This window comes from Apodemus sylvaticus, chromosome 13 (assembly GCF_947179515.1).
Source record: "Apodemus sylvaticus chromosome 13, mApoSyl1.1, whole genome shotgun sequence".
NCBI classification, from domain to species: Eukaryota; Metazoa; Chordata; class Mammalia; order Rodentia; family Muridae; genus Apodemus; species Apodemus sylvaticus.
Genome location: NC_067484.1, coordinates 34462957 through 34478440, shown reverse-complemented (window position 1 = coordinate 34478440; position 15484 = coordinate 34462957). Strand labels below are relative to the sequence as shown.

At 41.1% G+C, this 15484-nt stretch overlaps 1 protein-coding gene across 1 annotated transcript in view; it reads right to left on the bottom strand.

The window, feature by feature from the left end:
- Positions 1 to 15484, bottom strand: part of Piezo2 (piezo type mechanosensitive ion channel component 2) — a 390271-nt gene that overhangs the window by 34525 nt on the left and 340262 nt on the right. Inside the window, exons 32-36 of the mRNA XM_052155704.1 lie at positions 14659 to 14765; positions 9674 to 9788; positions 6996 to 7055; positions 3348 to 3514; positions 504 to 670 (exon numbers count right to left, since the gene is read on the bottom strand). Coding sequence (XP_052011664.1) covers positions 504 to 670; positions 3348 to 3514; positions 6996 to 7055; positions 9674 to 9788; positions 14659 to 14765 — 616 coding nt within the window. The remainder of the gene's footprint in view (positions 1 to 503; positions 671 to 3347; positions 3515 to 6995; positions 7056 to 9673; positions 9789 to 14658; positions 14766 to 15484) is intronic.

The window sequence follows — 15484 nt, the reverse complement described above, 5'->3', positions numbered from 1 at the left end:
GTCCTGCTGTGAGCAATGCATGTGTGACCATACACCTAGAGAAGAGGGAGGCTAACATAATTATTTCTGACATTTTTATTCTAAAAGTTTGAAGCAACACTTCTGAAAGGAAAAGATCAGTGTTATCAACAGAAGGTAGAAAATTCTAGAAGAAAAGATACTTGGTGGAGCAGCCATTTTGAAACATGGTAGCTCCTACATAAATAATAATGAGTAAAGGCAAGTGGAATGGATTATCCTTATTTCCCTGAATCTCATAAATGTCTATTCTGTGCCAGTTATGAATCTAGATTATGAAAGCTGTTCACTGTTGATGTCTGCTTTATCCAGCTCTGTATATAGCAGGACAATGTTCCTTCAGCACTGCTGCTTGGACCTGCAGGGCTCAGGATAGCACCCATGCTTCCGGTTAACCTTCACCGCTTGCATACATCCTCATCTTTGCCAACGTCTATCTCATTCACTTCATCACAAACAAACCCATTGTTTAGAAAGTAAAATACCTGGAGATACTGTCATGGGAATCTAAGCTATCCATTCTGTGTGCTGCCTGGGCCCTGGAACCAGCCCCAGAGTGCTCGTCGATTGTGTCCAGGCCGGATTCTCTGGAAAGGTTCATGATGTGATTCTGGTAATACATGTGGATGCTTTCCCGTGTTGGAACATTGCCCTGTAGAAGAGGGGACATGACCACAGTTCTCACGAAAGCACGTGTTTGCACAGTCTCAGCTGTTGTCAATACCGACAACTTATAGCACTTGCACACATCTATGGTAAGGACTGATGAGAGGTTAGTTAATTTAGGGGTTAATGTCAGGTCATGGTCATCGGAGTTAGCCAATATTACTAGATACAACAGTTGATCTTCACTGCCGACCTGACTGGATCCAGAACTACTTAGGACACACTTCTCAGAATGTCTCAAGAGGCATTAATAGAAAGATTCAACTGAGGAAGGTGGGTCAATTGTGAATGTGGGCGGCACCCATAGACTGCGATCCTGGACTGTATACAAGGTGCAAATAGAGGAATCCAGCCATGCTGGATAGTTTTTTGTCAGGTCGACACAAGAGAAAATCATCTGAAAGGAGGGAACCTCAATTAAGAAAATGCTTCCATAAGACTGGGCTCTACATAAGCATTGTCTTAATTTCTGATTGGTAGAGGAGGGCCTAGCCCATTGTGGGTGGTTCCATCTCTGGGCTGGCGGACCTGGGTTCTATAAGAAAGCAGGCTGAGCAAGCCAGAGGGAGCAAGCCAGGAAGTAGCATCCCTTCATGGCATCAGCTCCTGCCTCCAGGTTCCTGCCCTGTTTGAGTTCTTGTCCTGACTGCCTTTGATGATGAACAGCAATGTGGAAGTATAAAACAAATAACAACCACCACATGTTGCTTTTGGTCATGGTGTTTCAGCGCAGCAATAGTATCACCAGCTGAGTAGCAGCACTTATCTCTCTGTTTCCTTCCTGTGGATACAAAGTGACCTTGCCTTATTCCCCTACTCTCACACCTTCTCCGTTATCACCATTATAGAGTATATTGTATCCCGTCAAGCTGTAAGACAACCCTCAGCCCATCCTTAACTTGCTTTTTTTTTTTTGTATAGAATAGAGTTTATTTAGAGCAGAGGATGGGAGTTAATGGGGTAGTGGAGGCAGAGAAAGGCAGAGAGAGAGAGAGAGAGGGAGGAGAGAAGTAGAGGCCGACCATGACCATGTAGAGAGAGGGTGGAGGGGAGGAGAGCCCAAAGGGGCAGAGAGGTGAGAGTGCCAAGAGGCAAGAACAATGAGAGAGCCTTCACTTGCTTTTGCCAGACATTTTATAACAGCAAAAACTAAGGTAAGAAATATGCCCGGTATAATTTTTACATGAAGACAATTTTGCCATATCACTGTCCCTTTTCCAGAAATTGGTTCAAGCTCAGTGGAGAAAAATACCAACTCCCTTTTCAAATAGGTTAATTTCGGCTATATAATTTATTTTCATTATTAATTTTTATTTTTATTTTGGTCTATTTTCTATATTTTTAAAAATGTTCTCAACTCCATTATGGTATAATTGACAAAATTATATATATGCAAATAGACTTACCTTTAAACACAATCTACAAACTATATATAACTTTTGTATGTTTTGTTAGCTTCTCCTCTTATATCCTAATTAGTTTTCTGGAGGTTTCAGATCAAAATTCTCAGATTAAAATCCTATGTAGGGCACAGCACACCTATAAACTCTGATAGAAGACAGGAAATGAATAAACTGGGGATTTTCCAAGGACCCATTAGTGTGGGTATGAGAGAGACGGGAGGGGAGTTCTTCACACAAAGAACTAAATGGTTGTGCAATTGCTCTCCAGGAAGATGGGATTTCATTTTTTAGAGTTTTAGATAAGGTTGTCTTCATCAGGTTTCTTTTCCAGTGGTAAATATTAAGTCCAAAAGCAATTTGATGGGAAAGTATTGGTTCAATTTCCAGGTGGTGGTGGGGCACGCCTGTAACCCCAGCACTCTGGGAGGCAGAGGCAGGCGAATTTCTGAGTTCAAGGCCAGCCTGGTCTACAGAGTGAGTTCCAGGACAGCCAGGGCTATACAAAGAAACCCTGTCTTGAAAAAATACCAAATCCAAAAAAAAAAAAAAAGAATTTGTTCAATTTTAGAGTTCATAATCCATCACTGAAGGAAGCCAGGATGAGAGCTCAAGATGGGAACTTGGAGACAAGAACTGAAGCAGAGTCCACAGAGGCGTGCTGCTTACTGGCTTGCTTGCTCCCCATGGCTTGCTCAGTCTCCTTTCTTACAGAGCCTAGGATCATCTGCCTGGGATGGAATGTGACCTCCCGTATCAATGGCTCATGGAACTGCCTACCAGCCTTGTGAAGGAGGCATTTTCTCATCTGAGGTTCCTCTTCTCAAACGGCTCCAGCTTGTGCCACGTTGGGGGAAACAACAGCAACACAAATAACCAGGACACGGGTTGACAATCTGAAATTCTAACACCCCCATGTTTGAAACCCCTTGAATGCTGGCATGATGTCATTGGGTGGAAAATCCTATACAAGCCCTCCTAGATAGTTGCAGTTGAAATGCAAGCACACTTGAATAGTCTAAGAAATAACTTTCAGGTCATGTGCATGATGAAATAGAAATAAAATTTCATGTTTGTATTTGGGTTCCCTCCCCCAAAGTATTTCATTACTTAGGTGAAAATATTTTGTAGCCCTAAACCAAATTTGGAAATTTGAAACTCTTCTGGCCGTGTGCATTTTGGGCTGGGATGCACCAAGTCCATGTGGACTTGGAAGCTCACTGAATGTACAAGTAGTAAAGGAGAGGCTGCCAACAGCATTACCTTCTTTATCTCTCGGGTCAGCATGCATCTTTCAATCCGCAGAACTGTGGATATGTCGATATGCTCCCTTGAGATGGAGTTGAGCCAAGTGGTGAAACTGTCCACCGTGGCCAGGAACAGAACCCAGGTGAACTTCAGGATATTAAATATCCTCTTGATGATATTATCTAGGCAGAAGAAGCATGGCACAATGTCAAGGACATGGAACGCTACCAAGAGCTGTGCTGTTGAATACACTGTGAGGTATACCACATCTCGATCTGGAGTTTGCAGGATTGTCCCAAATGGGGAATGGAGCTCCAAAGACCTGTGTAGCCCTCTACACAGAGAGTGACAGAATTAAGTCAGACTCAGGTGGGATTGGTCATGTCAGTCAAAACAGGTCTCAACATAGTCCCCCAGAGTCCCGAGGGATTGACAGGACCCCTAAAGATATCAAGCTCTGTCGGGGGTCAAGTCCCTTCATAGTTTGAGCCATCTCCAGGTTACTTTTAATACTTGCTACTAGGAACACTCTATTGAAGTGTTTGCTACACTGTGTTATTTAGAGGAAGACAGATAAAAAGATCTGTACACATTCAATAGAGATGCATTTCTCCCCTAGCACGTGTTGGTATGTGGTTGGATGAACCTGTGGCAAGTGAAACCTATACATATTTAGGCCTGGCTGTAAGAGGTTTAGTAAAAGTAGAGATTGCAAGTCACAGTGCACCAAGTATTGACTTAAGAACAGGAACGATCTGTGTCTGCATCATGGGGGCTCGTTAATGCTTGCCCACAGTTCCATTAGGGATGATCAGTAGAACCTCTTTATCCCCCTTGCCTTCATACTTCGGACAAGCCATCTTATCTTTCACAGAGCTCGCTCCGTGGGCTGTGTGTCCTCATATGCCACCGATCCATCTTCTTCACGTGATTAGATCGGATTTTATGTCAACAATGAAACTCTTCACATGGCATCTGCCATCATCACCAGGCAGCAGAAACCCTGGGATTGTTAATATGAGTCTTATCCTTGACTACAGCTGTGACTGGGAACACGGAAGAGCTGCCACACAGCCACTCAGCTCAGAGTTCTATTGTGATCAAATGACATGTGCATCTCCCTGAACTCCCTAGAGCCCATATTTCAGGCCTTGGAACACTCAGAAAGATTGGGGGAGGTTTAGTGACTGGTGACCTCATCCTTAGGAACAGCACTCAGCTTTAAAAAACAAGAACTGCGTGGATGACTGTAGAGGAGATCGTGTTGCACTAACTAACCCAGGTGTGGACAACTACATGCCAGATGATATCACTTACACTTAGCATCTAATCTAAGAAACAGAGAGCAGAGCCATGGTGCCAGGCCAGGGGTGGGGCAACTGGGAAGAAGTGGCTCAAGGAAAGCTTTGCAGTTATGTGGGCAGGTTATATCTACTGACCTATAGGTAGCAGGGGATGGTAAGTAGTAATTATGTATTATCTTGGGATTTGCCAACAAATAGACTTAAGGGTCTCTAACTATGGTGGGGAGGTGGACAGACAGGATTATCTACCAGGCTGAAGCAGTCACTGTTTGTACAGGTATAATGAAACCATGTGTTGTATGCCTGTTACTATCTACAGCGAGGAAGACTCAGAATAGAAGGACTAGACTATTTTGTCTGTCTGTCTGCCTGCCTGTCTGTCCTAATCACTTATGTATGTGGATGGTCTCTCAATCACATGCCAGTCCCATCGGCTCCTTGTCTAGTATGAGCAGGCCACTGAGTTGCCTGACTTTTCTCTCCACTAATTTCTTCTCTGATTTGAAGGTCACAGTGTCAATCAGAGTTTGGCTTTACGATAACAGGAAAAGAGCTGGGTTTGGACTGAGTGGTCTGGGAGGGAAAACAAGTTTACTTCTAGTAAAGTTGTGCTTTTGTCAAAGGATCATATAAGGAAGGGATCCTCCTAGTGAATGCCATACATGAGGGGGCTGAGGGGGAATGAGGTGGCAGGTAGCAAAATGAAAGGACCAGTGGGGCTAGAATCTTGATGTCTGATGTCGCCATGGGAACATTTCCTGTCTATACAGCTACCTCCCCTGCTGCCCCTCGGGCTGTTTCTGGGCGGTTGCATCTGTCTTCCATATGTCTTAAGATGTGGGAAAGAACAGAGGGTCCTTTGCTGAGCAAAGAAGCAAAGGCAGAGATGAAGTCCCAATGATGTGGGATGAAGGAAGGGTCTGCTAATACCACAGAGGAGTACACTGAGTGAGAGACTCCACAGATGTCTCCCCTCCTCTCTGCACTCCCAGTTTCCTAGCTATCTGATTATTAATTTATTTAGTGTATGCATATGCCAGTGCTCATGTGTGAAGGCCAGAAGGAATTGTCCAGTGTCCTCCACTGGCATACTCTGTCATTCCCTCAAGGTAAGATCTCTCCTTGAACCTAGAGCTTGTGTTTTCTTGAGTAGGCTGGAAGTCACCAAGCCTTCATACTCTCCCTGTGACCCCCAACATGGAGCTGGAATTTCAGGCCTGTGCAGGATTCCTGGCTTGTTACCTGGATGCTGAGAGCTTAACTCCAGTCCTTATGATCATGCACCGAGTTTCTAACCTGTGAGCCATCTCTCCAGCTTCCCGTATCCATTTAAAAAACTCTAGTCCAAGGCAGGCTTATTTGATGAGGACACCAAGATGCATTTACAGACACAAAAGGAAAGTTTGAGCCCTACAGGCTAAACAATGTAGAGCAAGAGCCACTAATACACTATAGCAGGTCTTGGGTTTTTGTCAACTTAATTCTTATTTTTTTTTCCAATCCACAATTACTCACTTAGAAGTAATGGTTATTAGTGTTCAACATTTCATCACCTAATGACTCATTTCTATATTTGTATAATTTCTGGCATATTTTAAAATAGCTAGCAGAGAGGATTCTGTATGTTCTTTACACTAAGAAATGACAAACTTTTGAGCTGATGAAAACATTCAGTAGCCTGATGCCATGATTGCCCATGTTTACCAAAGTATGTAAGTGTGGCACCATTATATCTCAGTTCAAAACATAAATTTTAAAAAGTTCTATTTAAAAAAGAAAAAGAAGAAAAGTCATTTTTTTTAAAAAAAAAATATTCTTATTCTGGTAGCTTCTATATAGCATGATTGTTGATCTCATCCACTGGCAAAGGTATCAAGGACTTTATAGAGAGATTGGAACTCAACATTCCATCTCATGCTATAGAGGCTGGATCCTCTCTCAGGAGTCCTCCATCTCAGCAGAGATGGGATTTCAAGGGGCAGGATTGAGATTCTTCAGCCTCAATCTATACTCCTGGTTGGGGCTCACAACCATGCAGTACCCTTCTTCACCACATGGGGCAGTGTCATTGTCTTTCTTTCTCTGTTGCAAATGAATTCTCTCATACAATATATCCTGGCCACATTTTCCTTCCCTCCACTCCTCCTAGTTCTCCTCCTCCCACACCTGCCTTCTACCCCAGATCAATTGATCCTCTGAGACCTATCAGGGATATCAACTGAACTTGACAAAAAAAGATACAATAAGACCAGATAGAAACTCCGCTATGAGGCTGGCCTAGACAACCCAACAGGAGGAAAAGAGTCCCACGAGCAAGCAAAGGAGTCCTCACAGATCATCTTTGTCTCGGTTTTGTTACCTGGTCCATCAGATTTCTTTTTGATTGGCTCATCCTCTCGATCTTCCCATTCCACTGGACCTGCACATAAAATATGTTTCAACATATAGACTGGGTATTATAGAATCTTGAGCAATTTTCATCACGAAAAAATATTCAAAAAATAGTGTGGCCAAACATACACTTGTTGAATAAAATGATGGTGAGGTGAGGTTGTCTCATTAAATATTAAAACTAACTCCATGTCTACTAGATCCAGAAGGCAGTAACAGTGATTCATAGCGTGACAGACAGTGGGAGAAAGAGTCAGAATACCATGACAGTCCATATATAAGCTGAGATAGGAGCTGATGGCTTGATTACCACTTATTTCTAACACAAAAGGAAGACTTTTTAAATAAGTAGGGCTAGCATCATTGCCCATGTAAGTAATGTATAAAAATACACCTCTACTACACAGTAAGTAAGTAAACCAGTAGGAAATACAGGAAAATATTGGCCTATATTGGATGGTAGAGGCTTTCTTTTGTAGCAAGGTAATGACTCTAAAATATCAGAAATGTATGCATGTTTTGATATCAAGGCAATTCCATATTGTTTGGATAGTCACTTATCATAAACTAAACCAAAATGCAAGCATTGAACAGGGAAGTGTGATTATAACACACCACAGAGGCAAAATGCCTGATGTACAAGCAGGCCTAATTAATAAGAAAAGAACAAACAGTCCCACAGAATGGCAGAAGACAGTGATAGCTGTGTTTGAACTTTCAACTATAAAGTATAAATTATGCAGACAATAGAAATTAAAAATTCCCAGTATCCTTAGGTAAGGATTAAACTAAATTCCAATGAAAACACAAGTCATCTGTCATCCCTCAGGAAAGAAACAATAAAAAGAACACTGAAGGCCTTGGTATGACATTATAAGATATGTACTTCCTTTATCTGGACTATAAAAATATAAATCACTAAAAACTTGTGCACTGGGATCTGGGGGGTGGGGGAAACTATTGAAGTGTATGAAGCATAACCTTTCACCCAGTTCCCACTTTTGAGAATCTATTCTGTGTTACTCTTAACCTCTGACACACTTTCATATCCATTCATGTGCGACTACATGTGAACTTTTTGCAAGGATACCTATTATAGCATTGTTTGCTGTGATAAAAATCAGGAAGCAACCTTTTCGTCCATTAATGATGAAATAATTGAATAAATTATGCATATCTGTACTGCAGAACCTTTTATAGCCATTAAAAAAAAGCCTCTGACAGTTTCATGATTATTTAATTGGAGAAATGTTCATGATACATTACTAATGAAAGTATGAGATGCCTTTATGCAAATGAACTCAAATCTAAAAAGTTAAGGAACAAACAACATGCATTTGCCAAAGGGGAGAAGACCAAGGCCCCATCTGGGTAGGATGCATTTTTCCGGGAGGCTGTGCGTGCATGCGTGTGTGTGTGCATGTGTGTGTGTGTGTGTGTGTGTGTGTGTTCATGTGCACGTACGCACACAAGCGCATGTAGGTGCATTCACCAGATTCTGGATCTGCCTCTATCACTTGGCTTATTACAATGGGTATAGATTAAATTTATTTTTATAAAATGCAGCTATAGTTGCCAGGAGATACTGAGAGAGGGAAGGTTGAATTTTGAGTTTTTTAAAAATTTCTTAACTTCCTAAGGAACCCACAATTGCATTATCTTTGCACAGAATCAAACTATAGCATAAAAACCTAGGGTTCCCTTCAATCCCATCACTTAACTTCTAGTTTCCCAAGAAGCAGCCACTCTTATTAATACAGTACAGTGGGGTTTTGTTTATTTGTTTTTCTTCTCTTGCTCTTAGACAGGATAATACATGCCCATTCACAATATAAAATACTGGGTTGAGGTACTCTGATTTCCTTTGTTCCACTCATGATTCCAATAAGTGCCTGCTATTTTGTAAAATATTGTTTTTCACGTAAATGTCAGGAAACTGCTAGATAGTATTTGTTCTAGCTACTTTTGTGCCAACTTGACACTAGCTAGAGTCACTTTGGAAGAGAGGACAGGAATTGAGAAACTGCCACAACCTGGGGTCAAGCCTATGGTACATTTTCTTAATTGAAAATTGAAGTGGGAAGGTTCAGCTCCCTGTGGGGGCCTTGCCACTCCTGGGCAGGTCGTTCTGTGATGGGTGGAGAGAAGAGGGCTTATGGGACATATGGGGAGGGGGGAACGGGAAAGGGGAAAGTATTTGGAACATAAACAAAGAATTTAGAAAAAAAAAAAAGAAACCAGGCTTATCAAGCTAATGAGCAGCACTCCTGTACCCTCCCTAAGTTCCTCCCTCAGGGATGTACCGCAAGCTGTAAGGTAAAATAAATCCTTTCCTCCACAAGCTGCTTCGGGTCATGGTCTTTATCACAGAATAGAAACTTTTTTTAAAAAATTTTCTATATTCTTTGTTTACATTCCAAATGATTGTCCCTTTCCCAGTTTCCCCCTCCCCATATGTCCCATAAACCTTCTTCTCTCCACCCATCCATCATGCTTTGGTAATACAATACCTTCAAAAACTTCAATTATATTGGATTGAAAACTCCATCTGGAGGCATCCTAGGTATCCCACCCCCCCACCCCCACCCCCACCCAGCTGCTCCTCTGCAATGCACAGGCAGTGGCTGCTCCCAGCCCAGCACTCACCCTCCCCAGATCCTTTGCGCCTTTCCTTCAGCTCTTCTCTGGCCCACTTTCTCTTCTCTTTCCTCCTCTGTCGGAGTGCTGTTTTAGGATCAGTAATCCAGGCTTGGTAGACGAACTGAAAGGAGACCGTCCAATTATTTTCTGACTTTCAAAAAGTAATTAAAAATGACAGTGGACCTAAGTCAAGCTGCTTCTGTGTAAGAATGGTTTTCTCTTACAAATCTCTCTTCTGTTGAGTTGACTTCTGCTGATTTCGGGTTTTTTTGTTTGTTTGTTTGTTTGCTTGCTTGTTTGTTTGAGACAAGGTCTCATTATACAATCCTGGCTGGAATAGAGCTTGCTTTGTAGAACTTCTGCCTCCCAAGCTTTAGAATTGAAGGCATGCACCACCACACCCACCTTAAGCTGTTCTTTTATTACCATAAGATGTAACTAAATAGTTGTGGAATATACTTCCTTTGGTTTCACAGATGATCTTGACATAAACTCTGGGTAAAAAACAAACCTTCGTTTCACTGAAACACCACCACTATTTGTGATACTCAGCCGAGACATTTTTGCTTTGCACTCAACAATCGGAAGCCAGAGGTCTTGATAAATTCCATCAGAGGAATTTCTCCCACCACAAACATTTTAGTCAACAGCAAAATGACTAATTGTCTTATTTACTTGGGAGAAGTAAGTTTTGCATCTTCAATACTCTCCTAATAGTGGTTATGGGTAACTTGAGAAAGGTGCTCTGCAGAGGGATGAGGATTTTAAAAGTAAAATAATGTCAGTGTAAGAGTGAGATACTCCGGGGAAGCAGGGAGGGACGCTGGTGCCTTGGGTTGCTCTTGGTCAGTTGTATTCAAGAGCTGACAACTGCTGCATAAAAATTTTACAACCAATAAACAGGATAGAGCAGCTTGGAAAGACTTACCCTCTACATCCCCAGAAGCATGCAAAAGCAATAAAACCAAGACCTGATACCTAAAATCAGGCCCCTAGAAATCAGGAAGCCAAGCAGGCATGCTTCACATGCGACACCCGGTCTCAGGGAAGCTGGGTTTGCCATTGTCATGATTCAGACAAGCTTACAGAAGGGACAGCTATAAACCCATATAGTGTTATTTTATCCTAGATTATTTTCATATTTCAGGGTTTTTGGAAAACACAACATAAACAGATTGGTGTTCTAATGTCAACAGAAAATAAAGATTCAGCTCTTCCACATAGGGAAATGTAAGGCTTACATGGTCCAAAAAACAAAAACAAAAACAAAAACAAAAACAAAAACAAAAACAAACAAACAAACAAAAAAAAACAAAACCCAAAAAACCACACTTCCTTTTTCCTGACTGGTAGAAATGTGAATTTTATGGTCAACATTTTAACACAAATGTAAAATTGATATTCCTAGATAACAAATCCTAGAGTTGAAATGTCCTATTCATGGAATTAAAAAATGAACTGATGTTCAGAAAGATCAAATCAAGGCCTGCTGGATCTTCACTGAAAACATTAATTTCAGAGTCTGGCCTCTTGTCTCTCAGGTTCAGTACATTAAAAGGCAAATTTGTACGATACAGTTTGTTTCAAAAGAAACTGAACTAACAATAAATCCTCAGGTTGAAGAACAAGATAGGATGACATTTCGTTCAAGGAAAGTATTAAAGTATTATTCTTTTATAAAATGAAAGAATCCCAAATAGAAGTTAACAGGTGATGATTTGTGAGTATAGCAGGCACACGGATTGTAGGACATCTTTTTTTTTTTTTTCTGAAGAGAAAAGCAAACAGCTGGGAGGGAGAGAGGTGGGCGGAGAAGAGCAGGATTAACAAACTTTAGGAAAAGTAAGTAAGGGACCATCAGTGGGCTGACATAGTGAGGAGAGTTACTGACTCTGTTGGTCCCTAAAGGATGAAATCCATCAGTGTCTTCCTGGTGAGAGGAGCACTCTGGTCATGCAAGCTCAGGAAGCAAGAGGAGGCAACAGTGTGAGCCACTGTTCTCGTTCTCAGGTAAAGCTATCTCAGGACAGCCATTTTGAAACATAAACATTTTAAAGTTTCAAATATTTGACTGAGGGCCAGTTTTGCCTTTTCCTATTTCAGAAAAGGGTTCTGGTCTTCATTGAATCAAGAAATGGAAGATTTTTACTGACCTCGCAAATCATGACATTGCAGCTCAATCTAACTCACACCCACCTTGGTGGTTTGTCTTGGGTGCCAGGCTTTTTGCTACATCAGCCAGAAGGAGAAAGTGTTTGGAGTAGGCACACAAAGTCTGAGGGCTCAGTTAATAGTCACTGCCATATGTATGTTTGCGCATGTGTGTGTTACTTTATCTTAAAGTTTATCTTCATTATTAGGAGAAAAAGAGATTTGTTTGTAATCAAGAATCCATTCAGAAACAATGCATATATTATTTTAACCAGAGAGTTTCATTAGAGTGGGGATTCTTAACTCAAGTGGGTAACACTGTATAATTTATCCTCTAATTGGACTGTGACCCAAAAGTTTCTTAACCCATTATTTAATCATCTGTAACCTTGTTTAAAGTAACAAAAGGGATGGATAAATTGCAACCTCTCTCTTTAATAATATTAAAATTACAAGTTGAGAATTTTATAAATTTCTCAGAGAAGAAAAGGTAAAGTCCACACAGAAACAGCAGCAGTGACTATTAATTCAAGTCAGCCTTCTGAAATTTAAAATGAAAGGCAGGTGGAGGTGGGGCTCTGTGGCTCTAGGTAGACCAGCAATATGGGCTCCCTGTGAGCTTAACAGAGACTCAGGATTTCAGGTCCGTATGCCCAGTGGAAACAGAATAAGCAAGGAAATGAGATCACGAGAAAAAGGCAAGGCACACTGGTCTCTGTCACTATCCCAACTGTTTGCTTGAACTCAAGGGCCATCATCCTATCAACGTTGACCCTAGTGTTTTAATGCTCAGGCCTCACTGAGTTTGGAAGGAAAAGCATGGTACTATGACATAAAAAAAAAGGATGATTTCTTTCTTTGTGGATTTCAATCATGAGACGACTGATATAGGCAGTTGACTGACTTCCATCATGTATTAGATGGGTGAAAGAAATGTATAGTTCAACTGTATTCAGTAGCACTGTTGTGCTCTGGGAGTGAACATAAGGAAAGGCGGTATGCTGGATACAGGAACTAGACAGTTGCATCCAAATGAAGAAGCTGGAGGCTAACAAGAAGCTCAAAAGGCGACATATTCAGGGGAGGTTTTTTTTTTTTTTTTTTTTTTTGAATTCAGATTGTTTTTAAACCAGCTTTCTGAGAAAAAAAGATTATTAACGTTTTACTCATTATAAACTGATGCATGCAACCAGAGTAACCCTTTTAAAATGAGATGTAACTTACGTAAAACTATGACGAGAGAAAGCACACGTATATCTGTATTTTCTCTTTCTATTTCTGATAATCTCATGATGACTTTAAAAATTAGTAAAATGATAAGAAGTCTGGCTCCTGAGAACCCTTTTTGAAAGACTTGATGTTTTATATCTGTACAATATTTTCATTATATAATTCATAGAATAGAGAAAATGTAGATATAAGGGTGTTCTACTAAAGTTCTACGGAGCAGAGAGCCACACACTACACATCAGTAAAACATGAAATACCTTTGCAGCTCTGATTAAATACTGAAGAATAGTTTTGGGAAGTTTAATGACAGACTTTGGCAAGGCTAAAATGGCTGAGGCAAACTTTCCAATAGCTCTCTACAAAGAAGGACAAAGCAAGAGTAATTAGTAGGAAAAAAAAAACCAACCAAAGAAAAGTTAACAGTTTAATATATGATGTTGCGCGGGTTTGTCTCTACAGTTAACGTTGAGGTTAAAACATGCAAATCTCCAAAACTGGAATAAAATGTACTGGGCTTGGAAGTTAGGAAGAAGTAGACTCAGTCAAAGCATGTAGTTAATAAACACAGTGAGGATGGTCCATGCTCTCTTCTTGCTGTGGGGCAAGTGGTGGTTAGCATGAAATCATTAGATAAGAAGTAAGGCTGTTAAGTCATTAGTATTTGGCAAGCACCTTCATTCATGCACACAAACATGGCCGCCAAACACACAAAGGAGCAATGGAGCCAGGGAGGCAGCATCACACCAAGGAGCCTCCACAGACTACTTGGCTTTTCGATGTCATCACAAAGACCAGGTGTTTGAGCTTGCCCAGTTATGAAAGCCCTGTGTAGGGAACAATGCATAGCCTTATCATGGGTAATCAGGGGGTTTGTGGATACCTTTCTATATGTCCCGTACTATGACAAATGGGATATAGTTGTTCCAGCCTGTGGGTCCAGAAGTAAGAGAAACATATGCAAAGAGTTCACCCCCTGTGCACTGACAAGGCCTCATCTTCAAGAAGGATGGGTTGCATATATCCCAATTAACATTGTGTTAGCAGGTGGATCAGAGCTGGGGTTGAGTCAGCAGGTTCCTGAATAGAAAGATCTCAGCTGAAAAAGATCAGAACTGGGCTGGATGCTTATGGTTGTTACTTAGTATTCTGATACCATTAGTACTACGAAAAAATAAAGCTAGTTTTCAAAATCCAGTGAACTATTTAAGTGATCATTTCAAAGCAGAGAATGTATATTATTTACATAACCAACTCTTTCACACAGGGAACTGTGAGCCTAATTTTCAAGCAATGCAAGGCAATGCTGAGAGATCTATTTGCAACAGAAAATTTTTTGTTTGGGTCATCAAAGTTGCTTTGATGTCAGGGAGGAAGAGCTGACCCATCCTGTTCATGTGAAGTGGTAGTTAGGACTTTACTGAGAGGGAGTATTGCTGCAGTTTAATTAGAAATACACATTTTCAGATATCCACCAGAAGACTCTGAGAGCTGCACCATAGGAGTACAGAGGAGGTCATGGAGGCCTGCAAGTAAGACTTGTCAATTAAGAAACAACCACCGGAGTGTTTCTACCTAGCGATGGGCCCCATTGTCCCCATCCCTCTAATTACCTGGAACGCTGACTTCCGTGGTGGTTCTTCATCCTCCTTTTTAAGTTCCTCTTCTTCCTCCTCTTCACTATCCGTTTCAAACAAATAATAATCTCCACTCCTGACCACTAAGCAAAACAAAATATTTGCTTATTTCTTGAAAGAGACACAAGAAACCTGGGGGCTTATTAATGAAACGCACCCCCCAAAGATATACAGATGACCCTCAAGAAGACCACAGCAAGAGATGTTAGCAGGAGAAAACAGATGTAAAGAACCCGTTTTAATCTAGGGCTATACAGTGATGGCATGGCTGGGTCTACAGAGCATGAGGCCTTGTCTGTGCCATTTAAGAGATCAGCAACTATGGGATGACCTGGCAATTTCCTCCTCTTCACTATTTTATAGGGCTGAGTCCATATAGAGATGCCAAGATACTTGAACACCCTTGCTTCACAATTCATCAGTTTTGATCATCTAGACAAAGGCCAGAGTGAAGTGGAAGATTTGGCATGGTCTGTTACAGACAACCAACCAGGATCGAGGCCAGTGCCACCAGCCTCTACTTCACTTTAATACTATGCAGACCTGGCTTCTCCACATGTAACACACAAGGTAACAGAAGACAAGACATTTGAAAGAGTTAAAAAAAACAAACAGAATAAAATAAAATAAACAACAACAACAAACACATTGCCACAAAGAGGAAAGGGGTAGGTAATATCAAAAAACAAAACAAGATAACAACCTTGTGTCGGACTGCTTTTACAAACAGCCATAGGACTGACTGAGAACAGCAGCCTTGGTCCATAGGGTTTGGCTCTGTCATACTTCTGGTCAACAAGTC